We start from the raw sequence: 15,739 nt of genomic DNA, 5'->3' as shown, positions 1-15,739 counted from the left end.
AGTACCCCTGATACTCTGAATGGCTGATTTGGGGGAGTTGCTGCTCCTGTCAAATTCAGTTCCAGGAATTCAGTTAAGGAGAGAGAGCAGAAAGGTGTTGTTTTACCCAAATCTTCTTTTGCTGTTCTGTGTCCCTCCCCAGCAGAGAGTACATGAACTTGAAAAGAAAACTGGAGTCTGGGATTCTTCCTTACACTGGAAAATTAACCTTTAGTATCTGAAGTAAATAGTGTGCCTCACTCTGAACAATGACAGTCTTGTCAAAAGCAAATATAAGTATGTTAAGTAGACAGAAACATAGTCCAAATATTCAGTGTCCTGAATGTATTTTATTGATTAATGGGAGTGAATTTTAAGACTCTGTATGTGTATATATATATGCATATAACATTCAGAACAAATTAAAAATTCTTTAAAGTCTTGAGACAATCGTGATACTGTTTTGCTAAATATGTTTTATCAAATAAACACAAATATGCAACTAAAAGCATTATAATACTGTTTTAACAGGTTTTGTCAGGTTTTTAGAAGGCTATTACATTGTGTTAATAACAAAAAGAAGAAAAATGGCAGATATTGGAGGTCATGCAATATATAAAATAGAAGATACAAATATGATCTACATTCCAAATGACTCTGTAAGAGTCAGTCATCCTGATGAGGCCAGGTAAATAATGCTGGTAATTAGTGTGTACTTCTTGAATATGCTCTAAACAATGTTGAACTGCCCCTGGGAACTTCAGTCATGGTTTTTTTGTATTAGTATGTAATTCAAGCCATTTTATCTTGTTGGTTGGAAAACAGACTAGAAGTTCCATGGCGTCTAGCCTGGAGAGTAAATACAGCTGTCATAGTCTTCTATGACAGAGTTTATTATCCACATCTCCATGTCACAGCTAAGTTTAGCAAATCTGCACCAAGTGTCAAATATAAGCATTGTTCCTGCAAGGGCAAAGTAGTGCTAATATTGGTTTGTACAATTTGTTCTTTATTTAGTAGCTTTTGCATGATGTTAATCTCACTTGAAGAGATCTTTTGTGCCCTTCAAGAGGTGCTGAATAGATTATTAAATGATTCTGTGCTATCAGAATCTTGTGACTGTTACAGTTGTAAAGAGTGGTGAAAAGATTCACTGGTAAGTTTAACAGCTTTTTCTTTTCTGGGACTTTTTTATGAAGAGAGAAGTTTAAACCTTTATGTTTTTAAATCAGGGTAGGGTGACTTTGCTTCCATGAAATAGGAGGCAGCTGGTATCAGTAGACTGTAAACAGTCAGTACTAAATGTGAATAGTCAAAAAGTGATGATTTATGATAAATTGATGTCAGGTAAAGAGCCAAGCTAGTATTAAATATTAAAAAAGCTTCCTCTTTTAGGTGGGATTGATCCCAGACCTCAGTCTCTCCTCAGGGTGCAGCAGACCATGTTATCTAACCTACATAGTTATGGTGTCTGCCATTGTATTATTCATGGACAATGTAATGGTTTCTTCTGGGAATTTGCAAGGCTGCAACAGATTTTACTAGATATGTCTTTTCTTGTTCATTTGTTTTAGAGTAATGGAAAAATTTTATTTGTTTTGTAATATTTTTGAGAGTTTTCTTTTTTATGTCCTGAAAAATTTGATGTGCATAAGTGGAAAATAGAATCACAACTTTACAGCTGCGTAAAGAAACAGAGTATGTGTATGAGTAGACATTAGTTTTGGTTTTTGGTGGTTTTTTTTAAAAGGGTATTTGATTTATTTATTCCATGCACTGACATTCTAATTACCTGTCAAAACAATTACAGTAAGATAGGAAGGGAACATGGGGCAAGATTCAATATTTAAGTGTAATTTCTTTTCTGTGATCCTTTGAATGACATCTTATAGTCTGTCTTGTTAAAATAATAATTTTTCCTCCAACTTGAATTATTTTGCTAGGTATCTGAGAATCTTTCAAAATGTGGACCTTTCTAGCAACTTCTATTTTAGGTAGGTATTAGTTACTATTTCTTTAAAAAAATGTGCCCTTACACTTGCTAGAAGATTATAGGTTTTGTTTTTGATACCCAAGACGTTTAGGTTGATATTCTGGAGAAATAAGACACACAATCATGCTGCTCATCCATTTTCAACTGTGTATTTTGAACCTGCTTTTTCCTTTAATCAATTGGCTAGGAATTTAGTCTCTATTAGGTTAAAAAAAACAGAACTATTAATGGCATGAACAAAAGTAGACACTGAAACTACTGTTTCCACTGACTGTTCAAGCCTTGCCAGATTATGCAGAAGCTCTCTCTTTGGAAAAGTATTATGTTTCAGAGGGATTGCTTGTCTTGTTATTTATTCTTTATTGATCTCATTTTCCATAAATAAAGCTTTGCCTTGATTCAGGAGCAAAGGTGGAGAAATAGGTCCTCATTTAAGATACATCCTGTGTGGGGTATGTCTTTCATAGAACTTTCTAGGCATTGCAGTTCTCTTGTTTATTGTTTCATGAATGCCATACCCAAGACAAATTTCTGTGTCCCAGCTACTATTAAGTGAGATTTTTGGGACAGCACAAAAATGAGAGAAATGTGGTGGTAAACCTGGCAGTAGTGGAAGAAGACTTGAAGACTTAAAAAAAACCCCAAAAACAAACAATCAAACACAAACAAAAAAAAAAACCCACCAAAAAACTCAAAAACATCCCCCTTGCAATTACCAAAAGGTGTGTCAGTCTAGAGATGCTTCCTCTTGGAAAATGAAAACTTTCACAGCTGGATCTGTGAAGATAAAACCTACCCAAGTTTTACATGTGTTTCATGCTTTGGCATGTGAAAGATTTTTTTCAGTGTAAAACCTGAGTTTTTCTTCCATTCATTGTCTCCCAGCCCTAATTCTATACAACTGCCCCCCACTACCTCCTTTGCTTAGAGATGACAAATTTGTACTGTTTCTGTGGTATGGGAAAGGAGAATATTCTTATGTGACTCTAATAAACACATTTATCATAAAGTGAATCACAGAATGTTTTGGGCTGGAACAGACCTTACAGATCATCCAGTTTCAACCCTACTGCACTCACACTAGAGAATTTCCTCCTAGATCTCTCTAGTTTTAGCTTAAAACTTTTCCCCCTTGTCTAATCACCATCTGCCCATGTAAAAAGTTGCTCTTTCTCCTTTTTTATAAGCCTTCTTAAAGTACTGGAAGGCCATAAAGAGGTCTTCCCGAAGACTTACTTTCTCCAATCTGAAACTGTACAATTAAGATATACATGTAGTTTGCATATATAAAATTTCTTGTAGAGAATATGAGTAAGTGAATGACTTATACAAAAGTATATTTGTGGCACAAATCCTGTGTGACATAATGAAAATTTTCCTACTGGCAGATAATTTACTGTTTATGTATTATTTCTCATTAAAATAATTTTTTTATAAAATGTTTTTGTGCTCTGTGTTTAAACTGCACATTTAGTCTGATTTTCGCTTTCAAAAGGAGAAACATAGGATAATACTAGTATTCTTCCTTATTGTTTAGAATCTTTTTAATCTATCAACTTTATTTAAATTGTTCTTGGCTGAAAGCATAACACATTTTTCTGCATGATTTTTATATAAAACCTGAAGAAAATTAGAAATCAATTATAAGAAAACATTTGGTCTAAGGGGAGAGTGGGGGAAACAGCCTGAACATGTCTCTTACTGGGATGCTGTTTAAAGGTTCTGTTATATGCAAACAGAGCATGTTACCGAAATTGTTTTCCTTAGCAGATGGGTCAGGACATTATTATGGAAATATGTGGATGCATCAGTTACACTTTGTTATCATTAGGGATAAATCTAAATATCTAATGTTTAAATAATTCTTTAGATCTTTAATGATCTAGAACTTATGTGAGGACCAGTAATCACTGATTTGTCTTAGACTAAAATGGAAATAGATGAGTATTTGTAATTTTAACTGTAGTGTACCTTTGGTTTCTCCTATGGAAGAAGCCTAGTAGCTTAAAAAATTGAGCCATTAGTATAGAGTGTTAGTAAAAGAGACATGAGGTGGAAAATTTCTAACTATTATGGAACTAATTTGAAAAACCCCTTTTTTTTTTATTCAGCAGCCAGTACCTTAACATGCATCTGCACTGCAGTCATAAATTTGGGAACAGATACCATTTTTGTGGACCAGTTTTTGGCTGTTTTGAGTTCAGGTAGCAGTTAGAAAGTAGCAGCACTTAAATCTCAGAAAAATGAGGTTGTCAATGTATAGGTATTTCTGATGGAACAGCTATTTTAAAACTTCTGGAATGCTTCTTGGGACATGGTGAATTAAGTTTCTTGGTATGCTTTGTTCAAAAGATATGTTTAGTTTTCAGTTAAAAGAAGAATATAAACACTTTTTCAGTTTTGTAAACTATCAACAGTTTCTGTGTTTGTAAAGCTTCTTTTGGAAATCATTTGTATCATTTGCCATTATACAATCAAAATCTGTGTTTCTTGTATAGAAGTCTTTTCTATAAAATAGTACTGTCTTAAATATAAGTACAGATGGAAAGTAAGGGCTTTCAGAAAAATCCTCTGCATCTACAATTATTAATAAATGTTAACTGTCTATCAGTTACAGCTATGATCTGTCTCACTCCCTTCAGTATAATCTCACTATCCTGAGAATGCCACTTGAGACATTAAAAACGGAAACAACCCAGACCCGACAAGAGAGTTTTGATATATTTGAAGATGAAGGACTTTCAACACAGGGGGGAAGTGGTAAGAAAAGACATCTAATTAAACCGATGTTGTTGGTTATGAGTGCATTTAAACTACATTTCACTTAGGTTTACTTTTGAGAAACATTCATATCTTCCGTTGTTGGTCAGTAATGTCCTAACAATTGTCAGTTAATAAAGATTTTGTGAAGTGCCAAATACATTTCACTGTGAACAATGTGATTTCTAGAGGAGTGTAGTCATTGTTTTAAGTTACATTGCAACTGGGGAAGATGACTGAGCATGCTGACATTTTCCAGCAACTGATTACTCAACTGACTTCTGAGTCTTCCAGCAGGAATGGGTTACAAGGAAATTGGAAAGCAATAACTGATTAAGTACCAATACATTTTTTTTTGTTTTATATTGGAGAACACTGACAACAGAGGAACTGTATGAAGTTAGCATCATCTTACTGTAGTAACCCCTGTCAAGAAATGTGAGAAAAATTACTCATATCAGTTGGAAAGTTTAGCCTTCAGTTTGGATCTAACGTACTCATAAGAGTATAAAGATGAGCAGCCAGAGAGAAAAACTATTTTCTGTCCCTTTTTTTTTCATGCACACACACACACACACACACACAGAAAGTTTCTCCAGAAATTCTTAATATTGGATTTTATTCTGTTGAATGAAACCCCCATGCCCCCAAGAAAAAGATATTAGTAACAGGCTCATATATATATCAAGATACCAGCAACTGGTTATCAAATACTACAATATCAGAAAGGACCATAAAGAATGAAGAGAGCAATAATTCCTCTTCTGCAAAGACTCTGATCTGGAGGATCCCTCAGGAATCCTTACAAAGGCACCATCTCTTTTATGTCATTGTAAAAGCAATCAGAAATTAAGATGCCCTAACCTTGACCCCATCAGCACTCTGTGCTACTCATCCAGCTAATCATAGAATATGTGTAACAAATAGCCACCTGTCATTTAAGAATTAATTCTCACCAAAGTAATGCTGCTAATAGTAAGAAAGAGGAAAAATTGCGGGCTAAGTTCTTGTGACCAGCTTCTGCTGACTGTCTAAACTCGTTCATGAAATATTTTGGTTACATTAGTTTTCCCTGGGCTTACAGTAAGTTGGGTCTAGGTGGCAATAGTTTGTCCAACAGCTGCATTTTCACCTGCAGTCTGTAAGAAGAACTCCTTATTCCTCCAGCGGAACATTTGACTCCTGTAGTTGTCTGCTGTAAGTGGCATTCATACTGCTACAATATAATTGTCCTGTCAGAAACTTCATTTTTTAAAAGTGTGAAAAAATATAGGCTATATTTCTATAGCTATAGAATTCTTGTCCTCTTTCTTCTAAGTTTCAGATTCATTCAATTCCCTCTACCACCTTTCAATGACAGTTGTCATCTTGGTCTTGGTATTTGAAACAGAAGACTCTGATTCCAGATATATCAGAAACAGAATTTTAATTTGTAGGTCTACAATAGCTGTGTTTCTTGGTGTTAGTGCAAATTAGGGAAACTGTGTTGAATTGTGTGAAAAAGGATTGATGTTCATAATCTTCCAGAACCTAGTAGGTAGTTAGAGGTGACCCAGAATTGAGAAGCTTATGAAGTCCTTCTGTATGGAGGAATTCAACTGGAATTCACAATTTTATTTCTCTTGTTATCAAATCCCTTGATCCTACTCTGTAGAGATCTCTTTTCAATACTGAAGAATATCAGTAACTTCTGCATGAAGGCACTCAATCACAACAGTGACTGGCAACTCTAGAAAAACTGCAAATCCTCATAAAGGCTGGATAAAACTTCAGAATGTGCCTGGAATTATCTGTGTTTGGCAAACCTCAAAGATGCAAGTAAACATGAGTTGCATGTCAAGGGAAAATGAAAACAAAGATCCAGTGTCCTGGATTTTAAAGCAAGCAGGGGTGCTTGTTTCTTAATTGCTAATGCATTTTCACTGTAACACTTCCTAGGTGTATTTGGGATTTGCAGTAAGCCTTACAAAAAGTACGTGTGGAATGCCAAGCTTCTGGAAGCAGTAAGAGGTGCTGTTCATCGTGACTGGCTGCTGTATATTATTCATGGATTCTGTGGGCAATCAAGTATCCTTCTACTGTTATAATGAATTTTGGTTTATTAATTTTGAAAAAACCCAATTTGAACATTGAATTATTTCTTTGTCATGTAAATACCATTCAATTTTATACTTATTGTTTAGCTTTTATTTTCATGACTTTCTAAGTAAGAATTATAGTTATTGTAAGAGGACCCTAACACAGGTAGACAACATTTTCGGTGAGGCTCTGTTTATTAATGTGGGGTTTAGTAATAAAGAACTTGAGAGGATTTTTAGGCTCAGCTGTATTTTTTCACAGGTGTTTGAGGAAAGGGAGCTCAAAAGCTAAGCAGAACTGAATTGCTGACTGATCTGGTTTCAGCTGTGTTTAAACCATGACATTGCCATAGAGATGCTCTCCTACTAATCTTCTCTAAAACATTTTTTAGTTACTGAGATTGGCAGAAATTCTTGTATTTACTGTCTTTCTATTGAAGACATTGATGGAATTTCAGCCCTGTTGTGTCAAGAGCACTAGGGCATGTGAAAGTCTATTTTCTTGACTATATACTATTTTAAATGGTTCAAAGGGTCTATGTACATTGTAGCAGAAGAAGCAAAAGTCCAAATGCATATCACAATCCAGAGAAATGTTAGGTTATGTGTTAAGAATTTAGCTTATTACAAAGACACTGTTTTATTCACCAACGCTATCATGTTAGCCTAAAATTTCTGGGGAAGCAAAAACAGTCATGATGTTAACATTAGCGGTGTCTGCAAAATTTAATTTTGCTTCTTTATGATTGTAAGACTGTTGGTCATTGGCTTAGTCCTCAGACAAAAAGCTAGATCTGTTTTTATATACCATTATTTCATTTGTGATCCAATTTAATCAAAGCTGGATCTGACCACCAGCATTATGCCTGTAGCTGCAGGAGTGAGTAAATATCTTCTTAACACTTTCTTGTGCCTCCCTAACACTGAGGAAGCAATGGTAGTCACACTAAGCTCTGATTCTGTTTAGTTTTAGTAAAATGGAAAAAGACTGCAAAAAAGCCACCACTGCATCCATAGCATATTTGCCTCTGGCTTTCAGTTATTGTTACTCAAGTGGTTGTAAATTTGTATATTTTTCCAATCAAATAATTAGAGGGTAACTAATATACTTCACCTGAAAATGAATCTCCCAAATTTTAATCCCAGTATTCACAAAAGCAGCATTTGCAGTGCTAGGTGTATCTTGTATCTATTTTACCTCCATTGTCATTTCATAAAATAGAAATGTTGCTTCTCTTCTGTAGGTTCTGAAAAGTGGGTGATGTATTGCTATGTAGATTTGCTTTTCAAAGTTCTTAAAACAGATTGTTGGAAAGGGCAATGTTCTCTTCCAGTTGCAAAATAAGTCTGGAAGTGATACCACTGTTAATGTGATTTTAGTAAATCAGATCTATCAGTTTCATACACTTTTGTTAGACCTTATTTTTGCTTGCTTAAAATAAGTGAACAAAAATTGCATGTGACATGCGAACCTTAACTTCTCTTTCAAGAACTTTTAATATATGGCCGCCCTATATATGTCACTCTGATAGCCAGAAGATCAAGCAAATTTGCTGGAACACGTTTTCTGAAACGAGGAGCAAACTGTGAGGTAAATCAAATATGATTTTAGGGGTTGTTTCCTCCTGCCCCGTCCCAGTATGAAAGCTTAAACTTGACTAACTGAAGAACTGAAATGGTTTGGAGGGTTGCTAAGGGTTTGCCTATAAATTATGCTATTAGATGATATTATCACAGGTATCATTACATTTTTCGTTGGCATAATAAAATTGTTCCTAAAATAATAAATTTAATACTTCTAAATTGTTTTGGTTTTTTGGCACTTGTTTTGGTTTTTTACACTTAGAGATAATGTTATTTCCCAAATAACAAAGTTTAAAAATGGTAATATTCATTAGGAACAAATGGGAATTTAACCTTCAGTGTTGTTCTCACTACTGTGGTTCAGTGTCTCACAGTTTAATTGTGCTCTGTTTGTAATGATCAATTCTCTGTACTGCATGCAGCTTTGAATGTCATGTCTACATCATATGTGTATTTCTGTTTGGTTTAGGGAGATGTTGCTAATGAAGTGGAAACTGAACAAATACTTTATGATGCTTCAGTTATGTCATTTTCTGCGGGGAGTTATTCTTCTTATGTTCAGGTTCGAGGGTCTGTCCCTCTGTACTGGTCTCAAGATATTTCAACTATGATGCCTAAGCCACCCATAACACGTGTGTACAAATTATTCTTTGTGATAGATTATGGTTAGTGTTATGTCCTAAAGAAACATCTGAGAGAATAAGTGAAAACTGAATTTGCAAAAATGAGCAAATTGTTTACTTGTGCTTTGTGAAGCCATAATTCAAAGTAAAAAATTATGGAAAAAAATCTCCATCTTAGACTTCACATTCAGAAATTAAATAGAAAATGTTTCTGTGTGAAGATGTGAGCTTTCTTTGTATTACTTTGTGTGTGAAGGTAGCTGCATTTATCTTAGTATTGTGGATAAAATATTAGACCTGTTGAAAGTGGTTGAAAATGTATGGGCTGAGATTAATGGGGCCAGAATAATTGTTCTGTATAAGCATTTCATGAAAATTTACGAAATTGCTTGCAATTTGGCAAAGGGAATATTTTTTTAACAGCTTTTGCATGAAAAGAGGGGAAAGTATTTAACTGTGTCATTACTACCAGAGAATTAATGCATCTTTTGTGTAGAGTACTATTAAGGGAAAATTCTACAGCTCACTTATTATCATCTTAAATTTATGTTTGTTTCAGTGGACCAGGCAGATCCTTATGCACATGTTGCTGCTCTTCACTTTGACCAAATGCTTCAGAGATTTGGCTCTCCCATTATTATATTGAATCTTGTGAAGGTACAATGTTTTGAATATGTTCTATGTGTTTGATTTTTAATATTTCTTTCTGTACATTTTAATGCTTTAACGTTTTTAATGTTTCTTTCTGTAGAGTCACTGCGTAATTTTGGTTATGTTCTTAAACTAATATTAGCTTACAAGTGAAATATTTTCTTCATAAATCTCATCCTACAGGATATGGTACATAACTTTGCTTCCACTACAGCTCTTCAAAAACAAAATTTCCTGTGTTTAGGGATTTCTTACAGTAATCTTTCACTGTTCTTTTCAGGTTTTTGCTATTGCCCTTTAGATTTAATTCCAAATAAATTTATCACTAAATTTAATTTAGTACTAAAAATTACGGAAATAATACGGTTCCATTCAAAGCAAGGCTGGAACTAGATGATCTTAAGGCCTGTTCTAACCCAAACCATTCTGTGGTTCTATGAAAACAAATGTTATATTCAGGCAATGGCAACACAGTTCTAATTTTCAAAAATTATTGCAAGACTGGGAGATGGGAGCTGTTGTTTGCCAGTAATGGAGAAGAATTTCCCTTTGTCCTCCTATATTCCACAACTGAATGGGATGCTTCCCTTCTGTGTTTTTGCTTTTGTGGTTCTCCATTTCATCTACATTGCCACTTTTATTTCTGTGTTTTCTTCTTATGCTTACAGCATACCATTTTCAGCCAATGATTGTGCACAGTTGAAACGGGTGACTTTTATACTAATACAAAATGATTGTTAAAAACCTAGAACATTCAGATTTTTCTATCTTTTCTGTTCTTATTTTAATTGTACTATTTATGAAGAACTGCTTGCTGTTGTTACAACTTCCACTTTTGATTTCCATTTTATATGCATACCTGTATGTGTGCATGTGTATGGGTTATATATGTTTGTTAATGAAAATTTTGATGTTAAATTCCTTTTCTTTTTGCTAAAGGAACGTGAAAAAAGAAAGCACGAAAGGATTCTCAGTGAAGAACTTGTTGCTGCTGTGACATACCTCAACCAGTTCTTACCCCCAGAGCATGCAATTATATATATACCCTGGGATATGGCCAAATACACTAAAAGGTAGAAAAAGTCTTTTCTGTACTACTGATTGTAGCTGAAATGCACATATGGGAGCAAAGGTTACTGAAAAAAACAGCAACTTGCAAACAAAACAAGGGAATGTGATTTAGGATGATCATACATCCTTTTTTGCCTCCTTCATATTTTTGAATCACAGAAAGTTTGGTAGAGAAAAATCTGTGTGACGTAAAAATCAAGGAGGTTTAGGTTTTTTATGTCTTCTGCTTCTGGTTTATATAACGTTTTTATCAAAAAGAAGCAAAATTGCTTAGGTACAGTCAGTCTTTCTCTCCTGTAGAATCCAAGTGAATTATAAGCATAATTACAGTTGAATGAATAAAGCTGTGATATGGGCCTGTTTTTTATTATTGAAAAACTTTTTATGTAGTGAGATTTTTTTAGTATTAATGTATCTTGACTGTCTCTTTTTTATTTCCCCTTTCCTCAGCAAACTTTGCAATGTCCTTGACAGACTGAATGTGATTGCAGAAAGTGTAGTGAAGAAGACTGGATTTTTTGTAAATCGACCTGATTCCTACTGCAGTATCTTGCGTCCAGATGAAAAGTACCTATAATTTATTTGATACATAATGAATAGCACCTATTCCTTTGAAAGCTGTTTAGAATTACTATGTTAATTAAATTATTTGTTATTTTAAGACTGACTAATTTGGAAATTACTAAATGACTTCTTTTGAGGCATACTAATAAGATAATTGTCATCTAAATGTTACTGAATCTGTTGTTAACCAGTGGATTTTATGGTTTTATAAATACAAAATTTAAAATTTTTTTAAAAATAGAAACTGTATTTGCTTAGACTGCTGCAGATAAAGTCTCTTGAGTCACTGAAAATCCAGAAGTAACTATTTGTCACTGAGTAGATCAATACATGATATGATCTCTGAAATAATTTGAAAGTCATTCTGTTTTGTTTCTTTTTCAGGTGGAATGAACTGGGAGGTTGTGTTGTTTCCACTGGTCGCTTGCAGGTACTAAAATGTGCTTTTTTTGTTCATAGTGATGTAGGTCAGCACTCCCAAAGAACAGTGAATCATTTCACTGAAATGCCTGATTTGTGACTCAGAGACTGCTATTAAATTAATATTTATAGTACATATTATTATGGCTGTAATTCCTAGAAATCTAATTGGGAATTAGGACCTTAAGTTCTTGCATGGTACCCCAAAACCCTATGGTGTTGGAATTGTATCTTTGCTGGACTTAGTCTGAGAAATGCTTATATTTTAAACTAGTTTCCATTACTGTTTAATCTGTAATGTTACCAGTGCAGTGAAAGTTAAACCAGCAGCATTTTAGCAAACTGTGTCATAAAATGTTCTACAGAAGTGAGGAATAAACACATACTTAACCCTGATAACATATTCATACAAATGAACATGGGTTGCTGATATTTTCACCGGTGCTGAATATTCTGTACATTGTTACAGTTTCCAGCACTTAAGGAAAATAAAACTAAAGACATGTCTTCCTTTAAGGTGAGAAGAGTACTGACTAAACTGCAAACAATACAACATCAAATTTATACCTGAATGTTAAAGTTACATACTCTGAACACAGGGCATGTTCTTAAGAAGCATTAGTTGATTTGACTTGCCACTCATAATTTAGTGTTTCTTGTAAGTTAGAGAGCATGTGACCATTCCTGTACTAGCTGATCACTGGAATATGTTTGTTGAGGGTGGATAAATAGCAATGCAAATAAAATCTGACATAATTTGAGATTTGATAAGACTTAGCTAGTAGCAAAAAAGTAATAATCATGAGTGTAGTAATTTGTTGAGTAAGATAAATCTTTTATTTGGATTGCTTCACCAGACTGGAGTCCTCCGAACCAACTGTGTGGACTGTTTAGATCGCACTAACACAGCCCAGTTTATGGTGGGAAAATGTGCTTTGGCCTACCAGTTGTATTCATTGGGATTGATTGATAAACCAAATTTACAATTTGATACAGATGCTGTAAGGTAAGATAGATTAAAATATTGTGTCATGGTTTTAATTTTTAATTTTGAGTTAAGAGATTATGGAGAATTATGTCCATGTAGAAGAAGCGTACAGGTATTTCTGCTGGAATGATTTAATGTGTATTTGTCTGTGTTTAAAACTTGCATACTTGCATCTTTCATACTTGCAGTCATGAGAAAATCCTGTCATGCTGAAAGTTCAGTCTTCTGGAAAAGTATGTTAATCAGTCTTATGATATAACTGCTTGACTTCATTCTTTTTATATGCCTAAACTTACAGAGATGTGTTTTCCCTTGAAATAAATTTAAGAAATCTCTGCCCCATTCTTTTACACTTGTTTCAATTGCTTGAGGCAAAATGGTGACTGAGAGTGAAAGCTTAAGTAAATGCATACTTTCATGGAGAATGCAAAACTGGTAATTGTATATAAGTACATCTTACCTTGATGTTTCCTATTTTTTCTTTGGGAAGATTTCATGGTTTTTGATTTATTGAAGAAAATTTTTTTAGCAAAATTGTTCTTTCAGATCAAGTGTCAATGGTACTTATACAAGCATCCTCAAACTCTTTATGAAAGCCCAGCATTTGTATTGAAATGCTTTGGGCTTAAGGGTAAACGAAGCTGCTTAACTTGTACACATGCTTCAGAAATTAATGTAGGAGTCTTTAAGGTGCTGTGCTTTTATTCCTTTAAGCTGTTGTTGTGACTCTGAAACTTACGGCTTCATTGCTGATTTTAACTAGTGGTTTGATAGTTTTAGAGCATGGAGACTTAACTTGTATTCAGAAACCACAAGTAGCTGGGCTTCAGTCCCCTTCATTTGGGATATATCTTCAACTCCTCCTCTGTTTCACCATCAGTTTCCAGCACTTGCCTGGAGCTGGTATGTGCTGCAGAAACCACCTCACCTGCAGCATGTTGGGTCACTGTGCAGGTGACCTCCTGGCCTCTGCCTGGTGGCCGGGGAGAGTACCCACTGGTGGCTTCCTGGGTGTGCTAGCAGTGCCTCTGATCCACCATGTCCCAGCTTCTGGGAGCTGCACATTTACCTCTGGGAATAAAAAATTCCTGCTGCCTATACCAGTTGCTGTGCAGCCTCCTGGAGCTACTAGTCAAAAAAAGCAAACCAACCCACCAAACCCAAAGAGACAAATGAGATTCTCATACATGGTGTCATGATCTCTGAACAATTTGTGTGGAGGCAAGTGGGTTCGGGGTTATTTCTTTGGGGGGTTTTCTTTTGTTTTTTTAAAGTTACTTAGCAGATGTTTCCTCCTGATTGAACTTATTGTACTTGACCTTGACAGAAGATTTGCTGGACGGCTATTTAGTTTTTACAGAAATGGATTTGCTGCTCAGATAAGTGTTCTTCATCCAGCTCCTTTCCAGGAGGACTTTAGTCAGATGGTTGCTAGGTTACATATGCAACACTGTCCCTTTTGTTGGAAACTTTATTAGGGGGATGCTTCTGTTGTCTTGTTTTGATGCTTTAAAAAAAAATATATGTTTTTTTTGTTTCTATCTTCCTTTTCACTCCTCAAGGACTTCTTTGCTCTGCAGGTATTACATGTAGATGCCTGAGTTACTTGTCTTCCTAGACTGATGTGAAACACATTCCAAACAGGTTTAATGACTGGGTTTGCTTTTTTTGTTTTGGGGAGGGGTTGGGGCTTGTTTTGTTCTGCTTTGGGTTTTTTTTTTGCCTCTTAACTGAACTGCCAGTCTTTTTTAGTAAAGTATCATACTTGTCATTGACTTGCTCAAGCAAGGTCATAGTCTCCATTTCTGAGAAGCACTTTCCAGTCTGTTATCTTTTAGACTAAGCACCATCTCCTTAAGATAGCCTCTTTTTGTCTTGTATTTGTCACTGATAGGAAGCTTGTTTAATTTTTGCTCTTTGAACTAGTCCTGGTTTGGATAGTGTCAACTTCTTGATGCCAGTGGACTTTTTAGCCAGCTCTCCTTATTCAAGTCAATTCATAGCCAATTCTTTTTGCTTTCTGCTTACATCAAGATTTTCCAGCTCCAGCAAATGTTACCTGACTGCCATACACTTTTCTTATAAGTCATGTTTATTCATTTTGTACCTTTGAGTCATCATTATTGTAACTACAGAGATTTTTGGAAGGTTATGCAAACTTCATTCCTGATGTACTTAAAAGAAAATATAGCCTTGAGATATTGATGTGTTCTGTCCCTTTTATTGTATTAAACATGCCTTGTTTAGTGAAGATATATTGTTTATTTTCTCCCCATTAAGTAGTAGGACGTGGTAATCTTCCTGAATCTACAGAACTACATACTCTGTGTGAACCTCTTCTTTTATACAAAAAGTAATGAAAATCTCAAAGTCTAAACCTTCTCAGTAATTATTATGTCTGAATAAATTTTTCACGTATTTATCTGAAGAAATTGTATTGCATTTGCAGAACAATTCTATTATATCTTCTCTTAAAAATTATATTCAGAAGTTTCATCGATGACACATTTTGCTTTTCCTTCAGATTATTTGAAGAATTATATGAAGATCATGGGGACACACTATCTCTGCAATATGGAGGCTCTCAGCTTGTCCACAGAGTAAAAACTTACAGAAAGATCGCTCCATGGACTCAGCATTCCAAAGATATTATGCAAACACTCTCAAGATACTACAGTAATGCTTTCTCAGGTAAATTGAAGTGCTTTCTTTCAAGCCATTGTTTACAAAACATCTTACTCATGATGTTTCAGTAATCTACACTATGACCTTATGACAGAGTTCCTCTGTACTTTAATTTCCAAATAATTCAGTAACATCTCAAATAGGCATTCTGATTTGATGGTGTATTTATTTATCCTATGTTGTAGCATGCAGCCCTATATTTAGAAAATGTACAGATGTAGCACTACCTCTGTCAGTGACATTTTTAGATCAGTAGAAGAGCAGGTAGATGTTAGGGAGTTTTAAAATGTTGGACAGAATGTCTTCAGCAAATATAAGGAAACTGGGAAATCTAAACATGGGT

The 15,739-nt window shown here is 34.7% G+C and overlaps 1 protein-coding gene across 2 annotated transcripts in view; it reads left to right on the top strand.

The window, feature by feature from the left end:
- Positions 1–15,739, top strand: part of FIG4 (FIG4 phosphoinositide 5-phosphatase) — a 50,664-nt gene that overhangs the window by 13,143 nt on the left and 21,782 nt on the right. Inside the window, exons 4-15 of one of the 2 annotated variants that reach the window (XM_030236015.2) lie at positions 511–667; positions 1,923–1,973; positions 4,584–4,732; positions 6,671–6,799; positions 8,301–8,401; positions 8,864–9,026; positions 9,577–9,674; positions 10,608–10,741; positions 11,190–11,306; positions 11,688–11,733; positions 12,581–12,729; positions 15,236–15,402. In XM_030236015.2, coding sequence (XP_030091875.1) covers positions 511–667; positions 1,923–1,973; positions 4,584–4,732; positions 6,671–6,799; positions 8,301–8,401; positions 8,864–9,026; positions 9,577–9,674; positions 10,608–10,741; positions 11,190–11,306; positions 11,688–11,733; positions 12,581–12,729; positions 15,236–15,402 — 1,461 coding nt within the window. The other variant, XM_050971966.1, reaches the window with a different exon arrangement.

Source organism: Serinus canaria, chromosome 3 (genome assembly GCF_022539315.1).
Source record: "Serinus canaria isolate serCan28SL12 chromosome 3, serCan2020, whole genome shotgun sequence".
Lineage (NCBI taxonomy): Eukaryota > Metazoa > Chordata > Aves > Passeriformes > Fringillidae > Serinus > Serinus canaria.
This window is presented reverse-complemented; position numbering and strand designations above follow the sequence as displayed.